Consider the following 15753-nt stretch of genomic DNA (forward strand, 5'->3'; position numbering starts at 1 on the left):
TTCAAAGGTTCTACCCCGTGCTTTGATTCATGTGGTGTGTAATTTTTAATAGTAGCCGAAGCTTTTTTTTTTTTGCATTCTGTCATGTTGAATCCAGCAGGTTTTATATTTCGAAATTTTGCCCATATGGATTTTCTTTTTAATGTTTTAACTCAGATTTGTTTCTTTTATGGGCCCTCCAAGTGTATTTCGTCGATTACATTATGCATTTAATTTTAGTGTGAAAGCGCCAGTAAACCAGTAGTATTATACATTTTTATGGTGATGTGTTGCTGGACTTTTATGTAAAAGTTTCGTTGGCAAAGCAAGTTACTTTGAAAATCTATGTCTTCTTCCCTTAAATAAATTTTTATCAAACTGTTGTTTGCAACCCCCAGAGGGGTCGCCATGAACCCTGTGGGGGGGGGGATTGCGAAGTTCGCGCGAATTATTTAAAATATTATATTCATCATGGTTTTAGCAAGGCAGTAAGATTTAATGTATTTTGCTTTTAAACATTTATGAAATTTTCCATGACTCTTCATTAATATTTTATACCTTACTGTAGGTTGTTAAGCTATTTGGGTTCCTGCTGTCACTGTACAGCCTGACAGGGATCTGCATCAATTTGCAGAACTGCACTTGTGACTGCACAGGGAAATTTTATAGCTTACTATAGGTATAAGGAGACTGTAAAGCTGTTTAGGTTTCTGCTGTCACCATCCAGTGTTACAGGGACATGCAAAAATGTGCAGAACTGCTCCTTTTGTGACTGCATAGGAACATTTTTTATAGCTTACTGTAATGTAGAAAGGCTGTAAAGCTATTTAGATGCCTGCTGTCACTGTACAGCCTGATAGGGACCTGTAGCAGTGTGCACAACTGCACTTTTGATTGATTGCCAGAGCTGGGGAGTTGCATAAATCTGTGAATTATTTTAAAGGGTTGCAGTGTCAAGGAGTTTGAGAACCACTTCCTGTATATGACATTGAACTCTGGATGTATTTCACTGTGTTGATTTTCTGCTTGATTTTATAATTTGTCAAAACCTTAGTTCTTGTGGGTTTTTGGCCACAAATTGCTGATACTATTTGTCTCTTGAAATTGATATTCCATATTTGCCTATTAATTTATTAAGTTTATGAACTGATGTTTTTAGGCAAAAAGGAATGTGTTTAAAAACATAACTGTGTTCGTGTTAATTTTGTTTTCTCTGTATTTCCCACATATATAATATTCCATCCAAGTATATATTAAACTAAGTTGGTGATAGCAGGCATCCTTAATGTAAATCATGAATTGTGGAAGTGGATACAGAGAATTCTGAGTTACATTTAATTTGTATTTTGTTAACTTTGTTTTTTACTGTTGCTTGTAGTAATGGATTTGGAATATTTTTGTCTCTCACAATGTTGTAATATTGGTGTCATTATGTTACTAAATGCTTTGTCATAATCAAAGAATAAGAAGTGTTGGTGCAACTTCTGTGCTCTCTATTAATCAGTAATTTAAAACAAGGCTGCGCCATAGCTCAAGCAGTTAGTCGCTGGCTTCCCACCACGGCATCCCGGGTCTGGTCAAGTGGGATTCGTCCTGGACAAAGTGACGCTGGGGCAGGTTTTCTTCGAGTACTTTGGTTCCCCTGCCAATCTTCATTCCACCAATTGCTCCACAATCACCCTCACCTATCATCTGGAGCTGGTACAATAGGCCAGAAGTGGCCGCAGTACAAGGGACTTAGTCCCACCCCACTAGCAATAAAAAAAAAACTAAAATACACGTACCTGGAGAATTACTTTCTTAATGTCCTGAGTAGCAGAGTTTTTTTTATATACCATTAAGGTCCTTTGATTACACTTATTTCCAGATTTGGAATGTCAGTTTCAATATTTTGTAGTTTCAGAAGTTGGGACACAGTATTCATGTTATGAAAGAAGTGCCTTCCTTGGAAGTCACTCATTAAACTAATATTTGCTGAAAATTAATTTATCAAGTTTAAAGCAATATTGGAGGTACAGTTATCAAAGAGATTACATACGTATACAGGTATCTATTATGTGCTGTACTTTACAGATTGGTTTCTGGACGTTAAAATAAGTATAAACAAGTTCATTAGAAATCATAGCTGAGACCCTCCCATATAAAGTTACAACCATTAGAAAATGTCAGCTCCTGCTGTTGCATCCTCTGAGTTTTTTTAGGGGGGGATGAAGGGGGTCATGAAGTCTGCTTGATGCTTAACTTTGTGTCTGACAGTCTTACTCTGAATATGCAATGCTGTACACTGTGTAGATAAACACTAATATGTACTACATTTTGTGTCAGTACTGATCCAGCATGGAGAGTAGTTATTCATTTCCTGAATTAGTGGACATGTATCTTGTGCTAGGATAGTGCACCAGAAATGCTAGAAATGCTGTTAGAAGATAGAGAAGGAAAATCTCCATAATTGGAGAGTGCCAAATCAGCCAACTTTCCTTTCTCTTGACTGCCAACTCTCGAGAGAGAGGAATATTTTACAGAATGCAATTGGATGTTGGCTTTCCACATTCTGTCCATAATATATATTGCCTCCCATGCATTTGTACACTGTACATTACAAGAAGAGCAGTTGTGTCTCTGTCACAGTCAGATTCTTCAGGAATTAGCACTACATGATTATAAAATTCATTATAAAATATAACACTACACGATTTTGTAACAGTCATCCAAAGACCCCACATTTATAGCAAAGGTTTCATTGATGCATGAACTGTGCTTCGCTGGAACCAGGCTCACCAACATTCACAATGGTCAGATGAGGATCCTCATGTGATTCAGTCTTGTCATTAGCAATTACAGCTTTCCATCAACCTGTGGGCTTGAGTTTTAGACGAGTGCTGCATAGGCAGCACCTTTTTACAACATGAGCTGGTGGCTGTGAACACCTTAAATTTTTTAACACTTAAGTGGACTCTTGGAAAATGTGTCCTTCATTGTGTATTTTTGCTTATGGTTTCAGCACAATAGTACTCCAGTGCATTACAGTTATGAAGTGCATTACTGGCTTTTTAAAAATTATGTCAGACGTTGACTGATCACAGATATGAAGCTCCAGTTTCCTGGCCTGCATGCTCGAATGACTTGAACCTTCTCAATTGTTTTCATTTGGAATATTTGAAAAACCAAGGTGTTTGCAATTAAGGTCGATACTAGGGAGGAGTTATGGTAAATTTTCAAATGAAATGAAGAATACACCCAGAATATTTGAATACTTGTATTCCGTGCAGATCCGATTTGTGTGTCTGTCAGCACAAAGGCCGTTTCAAACATCTCTTGTAAGAAAGTAAAAAAGTTTATTAATTGCTCTTTTGTTTGTTATACTCAGAACTTCATAGACCAAACTGCAGACAAGTCTATTTGAAGCCTCTGCATTAAATTATGGGCATACTGCTGTGCATGCTGTTGATATTGAACTTTCTGGTCTTGCAGAAGCTTCTTCAATAGTCCAAGATATTGAAATAATTTAAAGTCAAATTATGAGTATAAAGGAGGGTTGCATTTCCAAACAGTTTTGGGTGTATGTGGTTAGGAAGTATCTTGCTGAGGGAAATATGACTTCTCATGAATGCAGTTTCTCATGCCATGTATGTTACTTTAATCGAGAAGAATAGTAGCTGGCAGCAGCTATGGTTCTTCCAGTTGACAAGAAATAAGTGTGGCTTATCCGAGCGAGAAGACAGTTGACTTAATTTTTCCACTGGAAAGTTTGCTTCTGAATTTCTTTGGTATGTGCCATCAATCTAGGAGTAGTATGAGCAGTTTTGTGACGTAGCACTTCCCTCCACCATAAGGCACAGCAAATGTGCTTCACATGATTTTTCCAGTGGTTACAGTGATCTATGTCCAATTGTTTTGGCATCCATCTGCAGAAAGTTTTTTGAACCTGGTGTATTTGTAAACAATTATTTTGATAGATCTATTAGATATTAATTCTGGTTAGGACAGAGGTCTTGTTGTGGTGACTGTCAGAGACAGCATTGTATGGCATACCAGGTCTTTCGCTGTGAAGAACATATTTATGATCATCTCAGAAATGTGCGAACTATCCAGACAGTTTGCATCATGACAAATTCTTATCCCTGAACACTGCAGATAGTTGCCAATGAATGTCAGCACTGGAAACTCCTTTGGTAACAATGAACTTTGAGACACATTGTTGTATATTCGTCTGCTCCATTATAATCTTGCATAACAACAGAATCAACTGCATGCTGAAATTTGTACTTCTGATGCTGGATGCTAGATGTAACATGCATGCAGCGTGGGATTTGATAGATTGTGTCATTTCATTCCAACTGTAACAGATCAAGAAAGTTCAGCCGAAGAATGTATTATATGCTGCTTGTCAATAGTAACAGAAATGTAAATATATAGTATACATGCAAGGAAGTACATTCACACATGTATTTATATGCATATATTGTAATGAAAAGTAATTACCTTTCTTTGAATAATACTATTATATATTGTGACATGACGCCTGAAAGGCGGAGTAGTGGAGCCAGAGCAGAGGTCCATTGCTAGCCAATGGCTTGTGAAACACCTGTTCCCATTGCAATGAGTAGGCAAGGGTTTGGTACACATGCTTCATGGCAAATGCAAAACAGAATAACATGAACTGTACGAGGTGCTGATCTATATTTGGGTCACTGGAAGTTCACTTCAATTGTTTTAACAATTGATTTATAAACTAAAATTCCAACCTTGTTTATATTGTAGCAACAATTTTACATCTATGTCCTGTATCAGGTCATGTTATTTACGTTTATTTTGAAATTTATCCACTGGTGTTTTAGTCAGAGTCTGAAGTTAAGGAAGGACAAAGTGTGGGTTGATTTGTGCATAATTTCATGCTATGGCAAAATTTTTTCTCCTGAAAAAAGTATTATGTACAGACAAGATATATAATTCTTTATGATGTGCTGCTGAAGAAGGGATGTGTCATTCTCAGCCATGTCAAGCTCTTATATTAGGATATTAGTGTAAAAATCTAACTTATTTTGATATTAACATTTTATAATGTCTGTAAGTGTACTGACTGAGGTATCATGGCTCCTTAAGTAAACGTTCAGATTATAAAAGAGGGCATTATTATATTCATGTATGAATAAAGGAAACATCTTTAGTTTTATATTTTTAATTTTGTGTTTTCTTACAAAAGATTCAGTATGAGGTGTCATCGTGTGCCACCAGAAATAAAAATCTTTTAGTATAGGGTTCTAGCATCTTTTCCTTTTTGATTTGAAAAATTTGTGAAGAATGCTGCTGTTGGCTACTTAAAGTAAAGGTTAAGAATTGAGTGTGACATCATTCATATTCTTATGAAATGGCCTTTATAGATATTGAAAGTGTCTATGTGTATGAATACATGTATACGCACACCCGCATAACCTCATAATGACAGTATAATTTTTGTGACAATTTTTTTCCTTACAGAATTAAAACTTCATTTCATTTGTCATGCAGTGTTTGCTCTTGTATATGTCATTCTTTTTATATATTGTGACAGTAACAACTTTGTATTACAGATGCCACAAACCACGAGATTCGCTGTTTTCATGGTCATCTGGGTTCGACAACTTCACCGGGTTTGTCAACTGGGGCTTCCTCCTTCTCACAATGGGTGGAATAAGGCTCCTCTTAGAAAACTTCATCAAGTAGGTTTTAAGATATTTTAAAATATCCCCACTCTTTTCTCCATAAAGACTTTGGAATGATGTTATGCTTCTATCTGGTGCAGTTGCCAGTATTGTTTGTTGTAAATGAACTGTAATTAAGTGCTCATCAGTTATCAGAGTAACAGTGACTGAACAATACAAGGTATTTCATTTGTTAACTAAGACTATGATATTGTGCTATGAGACATAGGTTGTCATCTTTTCAGAATTTTCACAGAGGCCTGAAGGCTTCATTATATCACTGTCCATGGTATAAAAATGTGTCAGGTTATTCTGGAAGATGTTAAATTGAAGTTAATAAAACACGAGTCTTGGGTCTTTATGAAATATTAATATCTGCCAGGAAAGTCATTTTGCCAAGTCAGCTAAAATGTAGTTTACAAAATTAATATGTTAATGAAAAAAGGTTATCTGTTTTCTTCTCAGAGGGAATGGAATGTGTTTTTAGACTGTGTTTCATCCAAGAAAAATCTTGTTTGTACAACTTTCATGAATGAAGAATTGTTGATATTGCCTCAACTGTAATGCCTGCAAATTACTATTGGAACCTTAAGTAACCCTTTTTACTTATAAGAGTTATATTTAATAATTGTTGTGGATTAAAGTAAGCTATTTTAAATTTATTCTGTTATGATTTACTTATTGAGACAAATACAATTGGAAAATAGCAGGACCTCTACTTTTTCATGCAGTTGGCTTTGAAATGATAGATTGCATATGTTTATCTCTTTCAGTTTCACTATCAGGCTTAGTCCTGCATTCATAAAAATCATGTTCTAGTTCAATACCTGTGACAGTTTTGCAATTCAGACAAGCTTTGCAGGGTAACATATGTCAGTGTATGAATATACGGACATCGAAGAATTGAACATGGTGTGATAATGTTGACTATTAGTAACTTCATATGAAGCTACATGTTAGCTGGCAGATTCACTTGTCACCAGAAGCACATCTAGGGAGTCTGTCATCATAAGAATATTTGTGCTTGAAATTGTTTCGCATGTTGGCTTGTATTTGTTGTGACCCATGTTGTGGTTGCTACCACAGCATGCCTTGACAGAATTAAGGCAAGCATTCTCAACATTTTTGCATTTAGAATTGTATTGGATTTTCTTTTGTACCTTCATTGTTTAAATCCCTTAATGGTGTATGTACAAGAAGTTGTAACCTGCAGTTGGTAATTTAAGATTGTTGTGTTTCTGCTTCATACCTTGTAATTACCAGTAGCAATTTGTAAGCTGTACTTGATCATAAACAAAAATCGTTTGTGTGTTGTTGTGGCTATTTCAGTGTGTATCACAGATTTACATGTGGCAAGGTTGGGGCTAACTTACACATCTCAAAAAATGAACTAATTTAGGGGCAAAATGATACACACTAACTTTCATTGTTCCAAGTAGGCATGCCTTATTTCAGAGCATGAGTAGGAATGTGCAGTCAGATCAAACTTGAGTTAAAAACTCACTTCAAGGAGCAGAATCCTTGAGAAAATGATAGTCACTTCACTGGTTAAGACATTCCTTGCCTTTTATGGAGTCAAGAGGTTCAGCACTGTGCTCACAGGATCATACCATTAGACTTCATCCTGAGGCAATCAAATTCAGCCAAGACACTCATATTCTGTTATGTTATATTCTATCATATTAATTTTAATACAGTCCTTCCATCTATGTCTGTGTCTCACAAGTGATCTCTTTTCTTCATATTTTTCAAGTACAGTTCTGTAGGAATTATTATCTCCATACATGCTATATGTCTTGCCCATCCACCCTCATTGATTTGATGACTAATAGTATTTGGTAGACAATGTACATTATGAAATGGCTCATTATGTAATTTCTTCATCCTCCTGTTACTTCCCATCTTTTAAATCCAAATACTGTTCTCATGATCTCATTCTGAAACACTCATTCTGTGTTCTTTCAAGCCAGTATAAATAATTTTTGGCTTTAGTGTAGGGTTTTCTTTATGCAACCATTTAAAACATCTCTTACGTTATACTGAATTCTCAGAACTGATCATTTCTTTACTAGCAGCAAAAAAATGTCACTTGGTTTTCTCATACCGTATACACCTGACTGTTAGGATTGAACTTCACTGTAGTATTTTATCCCTGCATGTATAAAAGCATTACCTAATTCTTTTACTTATTAGAAGTTGTGTGTTGTGGGGATCAAAGCCAGTTTTACATCATATATTTGAGGAACATAATGCGCAGCTGTATTGTAGAACTGTTGTGTCCATAAGTGTTAAAATGTTAGAAGGAAGATAATAGTAATGATGGTGTTTTAATGTATTTAATTCTTTATTCTCATGTGATGTCAAACAGAGGTATACAGTATCAGTTTTCTCTACCAGGGTGCATTAATGATTCTATAGACTTGTGCCATGTTGATGTTTTGAATATCATTTTGTGGTATACCTTTAGGGCAACCATTTGTACAGTTTTTGGGTCCAAGATGAATCCTCATTATAACAGGACTCTGTTGTATTTAGATTCTACATGAAATCCTTATACATGGAGAATGTAATTTCTGTTGTGCAAATCACAAACATTAAGAATAACGTTATGATAGATAGGCCTTAGAGAAATATGTAGTGAGTGCAAAGATGGAACTAGCTCAGGTTTATGTCCAAATATTGCCTTTGATATTTTTGATGTTCAGCCTCTGAGTTCAACTTCCTAAGAGTTAGTATAGTTAGTATAATTTAAGTTATAGTAACTGTGTTATGACCACTTGTAAGTTCTTTCATTCATGCTCTGCCACCTCAATTTGTTCATATGTTTATGTAAATTATTTTAATTATTCTCATACTTTCTCAGGTATGGTATCCGCGTGGATCCTGAGCAGTGGCTTATTGTTTTGACAGGTCGTCATGAGGGAGGTGCTGATCACCCTTCTGTAGTACTCGTAATGTGTATGTAACTTTTATTTACTTTCTAAAACTCCTTTATGTACAGTGGTTTTGCCTGTTTATATAAGACGCTTGTATCAATGTGCACTTCCAGTGAAATAAAATATCTGATATAAGATATACCATATTGCTGAGATGGCATGTATGATGTATTGCATGTGTATTTTAATGCAACAATAAATATCACAGCCAATTAGAAAGTAACATTTTACTATCCATTAAAGTTTTAATTAAATCCAAGCTGTGGATTGTAATTTGCATATTATGTACTATTACATCTACAAGTGAAATCATGTATTGTTTTGTGTAATTTCCCTAATTTAAAGTGATGTAATTGCAGTGTAAAGAATCAATACATATTATTGGTCAGGTAGCCATATTTTCTTTGTTTGACATCCATATAGCTTCTTTCATCATTACATTCTTATAACATTTTTAAGCCCATAATGCCTTTTATATTTCAATCAGTTTTTGTCATGTTGGGTGGGGTGAGTAAAGATCTTTAAGTCTTTTCTATATGTGATGGCCTCTCAGTCCAGGCATACTCAACCAGAAACTGAAGGATCTTTCAAAAATAATATGAGCATCATTTTATTAAGGTCTTGGTTAACAAGGTCCATATTGCTTCATCCTTGCACATGTGAATGTCCCCAGATTTTACATGTTGGAATGGTTGACTTGTTGATACATTTGTGGAATTTACAGGGCTTTCTTATGTTTAAGGGGTATCTAAATTCAAGCCCAGGGATCTCTGAGAGCTGGGTGTTGTGTGTAAATGTGTATCCATCAGCTCAGTATGGCTTCTTATTGGAATGATAAATTGACTTGCTTTAAAACCATTGCTAATGGAATATGTCAGTATCTTAGGGTAAACTGATGCTGTGTAAAGCAATACATATATATGCATTTTGTGATGAAAAGTGTGTTGCACACATGCTTCTTTTTATGTGTGTGCATGGGCTAAGTTATTGCCATTGCAAAATTTTGTATTACCATAGCAATAAATTGTTGAATGTTAACAGTCGCAGACAAGCACGCAGTCTTGTATCATGTCTATGCTGATAGCATTTTGATGTGGATATGTGATGTGTGGTATACCTTTATAAGAGACAGTTTACGATTGACAATTTGTGCCTGTTATTCATGGGAGACGGCATTAAACATTGGCTGCAATGCATCATTCAGTAACATGGACTGAAAAGGAATACAGGAAAAAGCAGGAGAAGTTTATATCATGATAGCTTATTTAACTAATGATGAGGCTTTGTGTTAAATTCTCAGCCAGTGTTACATTAGTTTTATGTAAGATTGAGTCAAGAGTTTTGTCATAATAATATCTATATTTTATAACAGACAAACACTGTTATAGCAGAACCTGGAGATTTGGCATGACTAAAATGCAGTCCTGTCATTGGACAGGATTCAGAACCCCATTAATATCCGATCCTCACATCCTGTTCCTTGATTCATCTGATTCACCTGAGTTAATAAATTGGGACAAGACCACTGCACTTAAGGTTTGCAAACCTCTTTAAACTTCAGTGCATCATAGCAGCTCCATTTATATATCTGTCGGTCGTTTGAATTTTACATGTAATTTCTTTATAACTTTAAAGTACATATCATATATGTAACTGTTTGTGCCACAAGTGCTTTATTGTAATAACTTCAGATAGCAGGTGTAGTTCTGACATGATAGTTACATTTGCTGCCCTGCCTACTTACATGCATCATGACACATATGCAGGTATTGTTATTTTTCATGATCCTCGAAAAGTGATGAACTCTATTCTGCATTTTTCTTAAGTATGACTTTGTGGCATGTTGTTATTCATTGCATCTGCTAGTTCACATAGAATTATGTTGAATGAAAGAGGAGAGATTGTTTCTTGTTTTATTCTTCTGGCTTTTGTTCTCTGGGACCATAAGTTGATCAATGCTGTTTAAATTAAAAATAATTCAAGCATATCAAACAAATATATCTTATGTAAGTTCTTTGAACTTATAGTATTGTTGATTTGTTACACTTCATTAACATTAACAATTATCAGAAAGTTACTTGTCACCATCTGTGCTGTGAGTCATAAGCCACCATCACTGCATATGCTAATAACAAATACTTTGTTAGATTTGAGGTGCTCACAGCACTGACTGTGAAGAGTAAAATGTTTGGAATGTAACACTTTGTAGTCTGATGGAAATTTACTGATGTTTCAGAGGACTGTATTGCCTCTCAAAGAGCAAACCAAGCAAGAAGCAGTTAGCAGGCTCTGCTTGCCACCTGCTTGCTGGTTACTTGAATAATTGTTAATGGTAATATATTGAAAAACTTCACGGAAATGCAAGTAACTAAGTCCATGGAGCTGAGTAGTTCTTGAGAATTTACCAGTTACTTGGCTACCCAAGGATTCCTAAGTACTTTATCTAACCCAAAGGTTCTTTACTGTGTCACAAGAGCCCACCACTGGTCCACATCGTGAGTCAGATGAATCCAGCCCATATCATTGCATCCTATTTCTTTAAGATCCATTTTAATATTATTCTACCACCTATGTCTAGGCCTTTCTAGTGGTATCTTTCATTCTGGCTTTCCTACCCACAGCCTGTATGCATGGCTGCCCCATGCATGCTATATGCCCTACCTGTCTCATCCTCCTTGACTTGATAATTGCAATTATATTTTGTGATGAGTACAAGTTATGAAGCTCCTCATTATGTAGTTTTCTCCAGCCTCCTGTTAATTCAATTCTTGGTTTAAAATGAAAGTGAGCATACAGGAAACACTTTTTATTTCATGGAAATATGTTAAATACAAATTGTGTGATGTTCTTCTGTCTGATTTCTGTGAACTATTTACAAATAACTAAAAACCAAATATATTGTGAGCACTTTTTTCAAATATAAATATTTGTTATGATAGTCATCAAAGAGCCTGCAGTTCTTTGTGGTAACATGAGGAACTGTTTGAAAAGGTTATTTATAACGGTTTTATAAAGTTCTGCTACTTGCACATTTTGCATGAGAAATCAGTCCTGTTTAAGAGAGTGTATTGTTGAAAGGATTGAAGGTTTGAAGTAAGGGGTGGAACTTATTTGATCTTGCCTCAAATAGAAGTAAGCAGGATGCATCACTGTGGAACAGTTACAAGAAGGCCCGTATAACTGATTGATAATGTAATACGGAAACATACTAGACAGCATTATGTTCTTATTATAGTGTGGGACAAATTGCTGTATGTTTTCTCAGTATTCTGTGAAAAAGAATATGTATTCTATATACAGTTTAATATTTTTATGCATATTACAGATTCTGTGGTTCCTGTTGTGCTGTGTCTTCTAATAGAAAAAGGCCTATCTGTTGTAAGTTTGTTGAATTTTATGTGATTTTGTTACACAGAAACTTGAATGATGTAAACATATAGTAATTATAATTCACTTTTTCACCAGGAAATAATTGGCTACATTCCTGGTATGATAGCCCATATTGTCAATCTGCTGGTGTTGGTGATGATTCCAATGGTGGTGATTCATATCAAGTCATCAGGCTTCAGTTTAAGTAAGTAAGAAAAAGTAATGCCTAATGAAATATCAAGATTATAGATTAGGACTTACATGAAAATTTGAAAGATTTGAATATTTTAGATTTCTTCCTACTCTTCTAACAACAATGGAAAATTATTGTTTTATACAAACTAACATTAGCAAAGCCTTTTATATGTGTCTTTTTAATAAATACTACAATATAATCAAGTAACTCATTGGCTGGCTATGAATTTATTTAAGCTGTCTAAACTTCTTGATGCACTTCTCAACCTTCTTATATGGAGGACTTTGTAATTCACATACAACAGACAGAGAAACACTTATTTCACACGGTTTTGCACCTCTTATATTGAGAAGGAAATAATTTATGTAATTTTCTCTGTATATGATTTCTTTTTTATTTAATCATGGGCTAAGAGGTATGAAAATAACTATACCAGGATTGTTGTCAAGCTTTGCAGGGATAATATTGCAAGTACTAACACACCATTAGTTATAGCAATAAAACAGATTCTTTGTTATGAATACATGGATCTTTCATCCTGCTATGGTACTCTTATTTTCTAACTCTAAATTAAAAATAAATGCCCTTCAGTACTGAGTGAAGAAGGAATGAGAGAAGGGGGAGATTGTGCAACTAGCAAGTATGTGACTTGTCTTAAATATTGAAGGATTTATGAGCTACATAATTTTTATTTTATAAATCATTATTTGGATACCATTTTTAATAATTATGACTTGAATATATCTGCTGCAAAATTCTGGAGGTGGCCATGTTCATTATATACAAATAATATTAAAAACCAAGTCTGATGGGATCTTCCTTGAGATATTGATGGTTATTTGCTGTTAAGGAAACCTCACCACAGAAGCCATGTCTAGGGCCTATTAAAGAGAATGATGTAGTTAATTGTACATTGTGTGATAGATTGAATGACTGGCAGTGGACTGAGTCTGCCCTCAAGCTACTTGGGATGCTCTGTAATATGTTTGAATACATTATTTGAAACCATTAGTCATATATTCTCCTGTTGCTTGTATGGCTGCTGTAATAGCTGTATAACTTTATATGATGTCCTGATGACACATTATTTTGCAGTTGGTGCTACGTCAGTATGCATGACATATTCCATCCTCTTCTTAAAATTGTGGTCCTACATTCAAGTGAACCTATGGTGCCGGAACAGGCGACAGAGCATGGCCAAGCCACATCTTAGAAGACAGAGTCTTTCCTTTCATCACAAGAGTAAGCTGATTATCTTCTGTGTGGGCTCTATTAAGAATTATTATGAATTATAAAAAAGAGGGAGCAGTGATTCATAATTTGTATGTGTTTGACTTAAAAATATTTTCATGACAACAGGTTATATTCCACACTGGGATATAAACTCCACCACACGAAGAACAAGATAATTCCTACAAGGGCGTGGGAAATGTAAATGTGTAATCAACTGATACACAAATGCAATGTAATTTTACTGCTGTGAATACTGACTGCAGTGAGATCTTTGCTATTCTTGGCTGTGTGAGACATCAGCTTAATTATATTAAATGTATAGCAGTCTTGTATTAGTAACAAGGCATTTAATAGTTTTCTGCTATAACTAATGCAAAGATATTGAAGATTGAGGAATGGTTGCATTAATTTTGTTTTCAAATATTCTCACATTATGTTGTTTGTCATTTATACATGTTTGCACATAAACATACGATGTTTAGTGCTCAGTTCCTGCTGTTATTATTTTGAGATGGTAATATTGGTACAATTTTTAATTCTCCAGTATAATTTGTATCATTCAGTGATTTTATTTTCTAACAGGAGTAGAAAGATTCATTGAAATGCACGTTTTCTAAGAGTGGATACTATTTTGCATATCTCACTGACCTATATGTTTATATATTGCAGTTGAATGTCTAATGTTGCAAAACTAACGATTCTGCAGATACCATGCAGTGGCTGCAATTATTTTTTCCTTTTATTTCATTACATATTCACTGTATTAAAGAGAAGTTTTGAATGAAAAATTCAGATGTTGACCCATCCACCTGCTGAGTAATTAGTGCTCAGATATACGCTGTGTATTGACTTCTTTTTATAGTTTTTTCTCAATAGATAACTCAGGAAAGAATTCAGTTAATAATGCACTAACCCTCGCCTTATACTATGAAGTTCGGTAATTCTTATGGAAGCCATTTGTGCTGTCCCTATAATGGCTAAGGTCAGGTAATGTGATGCAGGATTCCCCTGGTGCTAAATTTTAGCTATTTTAAAGCATACTCTGAATGGCATGCATGGACAACAGGTAAGACTGGATATGTAGTTCATAACGTTTGTGCTAGGTGGAAGTACATACCCAGCAAGTTTGAACATATTCTGTATAAGCCACTCCTGTAATGATACTAGCATAGCAAGGATGCCATATGGGGGTGCCTGCAATGTAATGGATTCAGTAGCTTAAAGGTTACTGAAATGTGTAATATATGTCTCTCTCTCTCTCTCAAACAAACGCATGCGTGCGCGCGCGCACACACAGAGTGAGTCATTTTTAAGAAAAGTGATAGATCTGATTCAAAATTTAATGTAAAGTATGAGTTACATTTGACCAGTGGAAGCCAAAATTAAATTTATGTGAACAATTATATGGTACACTTCAATGTCAAATTTCATCAGAATCCATTTAGTGATTTCAGGAATTAAACAGATGCCTGTGAATTGTTCATCATGCTTCAGCTGGTAGCTAGCAGTACTCAGCTGCTGCTAATAAATACAGTCAACTCTCGATTATCCGGGGGCGGATTAACCGGTTTGCGGCTTAACCGGGGCTTTTTTTTTTTAAGTTTATATGTTGTTTAATATTCATTCACTTTTGTTTCACATGGTGAGTTTAACACTATTTTCGCACTAGTGTGAACCGAGCTCTGCATTATTTCGTCCCGTTATGCGAACACAATGTTCTAGGGTGGGGGTGAAAGAATGCAAGAATTTTTGGAAAGTTTCAAGGACAAATACACCGCCCCAGGTTATTTAACGGTACCATCTCAGTGTGAGAGTGCATTGTGAAAGTAAGTATCAGTTTCTTAATATAGATCTTCAAGTGCGTTAGCAAAATGTCGGGGTTTAAAAGGAAGCGTGTTGTGTTAAGTATTCAACAGAAACTTGAAATTATCAATCAGCTGGAAAAAGGAGCTGTAGTTAAACAATTAGCAATGCAATACGGTATTGGAGAACAAACTGTTCGTGATTTGAAAAAACAAAAGAATGAGTTAATTTCCTTTGCTTCGTCTTCTAATTCAAGCGGAATGAAGAAGAGAAAAACCATGAAGAAATCAACATACGATGATCTCGACAAAGCGATGCTGACCTGGTTTAATCAACTAAGGGCACAGGGAACAACAATAACAGGACCAGTTTGTGCTAAACAAGCTAAATATTTTTTCGAAGCACTTGAACTAGAAGGGAGTTTTGACGCTTCTTCCGGTTGGCTAACACGTTTCAAGCAGCGTCATGGAATACGAGAAATCAGTATTCAAGGTGAGAAATTGTCAGGGGACTTGTCAGCATCAGATCAATTTTGCACCAATTTTGATAGTTTTGT

The 15753-nt window shown here is 35.2% G+C and overlaps 1 protein-coding gene across 1 annotated transcript in view; it reads left to right on the plus strand.

The window, feature by feature from the left end:
* LOC111872160 (diacylglycerol O-acyltransferase 1) overlaps window positions 1-15753 on the plus strand; it is a 30056-nt gene that overhangs the window by 788 nt on the left and 13515 nt on the right. The window contains exons 2-6 of the mRNA XM_023865756.2: window positions 5550-5678; window positions 8524-8618; window positions 11922-11974; window positions 12062-12170; window positions 13257-13403. Coding sequence (XP_023721524.1) covers window positions 5550-5678; window positions 8524-8618; window positions 11922-11974; window positions 12062-12170; window positions 13257-13403 — 533 coding nt within the window. The remainder of the gene's footprint in view (window positions 1-5549; window positions 5679-8523; window positions 8619-11921; window positions 11975-12061; window positions 12171-13256; window positions 13404-15753) is intronic.

Source organism: Cryptotermes secundus, unplaced genomic scaffold (genome assembly GCF_002891405.2).
Source record: "Cryptotermes secundus unplaced genomic scaffold, Csec_1.0 scaffold828, whole genome shotgun sequence".
Taxonomy (NCBI): Eukaryota; Metazoa; Arthropoda; class Insecta; order Blattodea; family Kalotermitidae; genus Cryptotermes; species Cryptotermes secundus.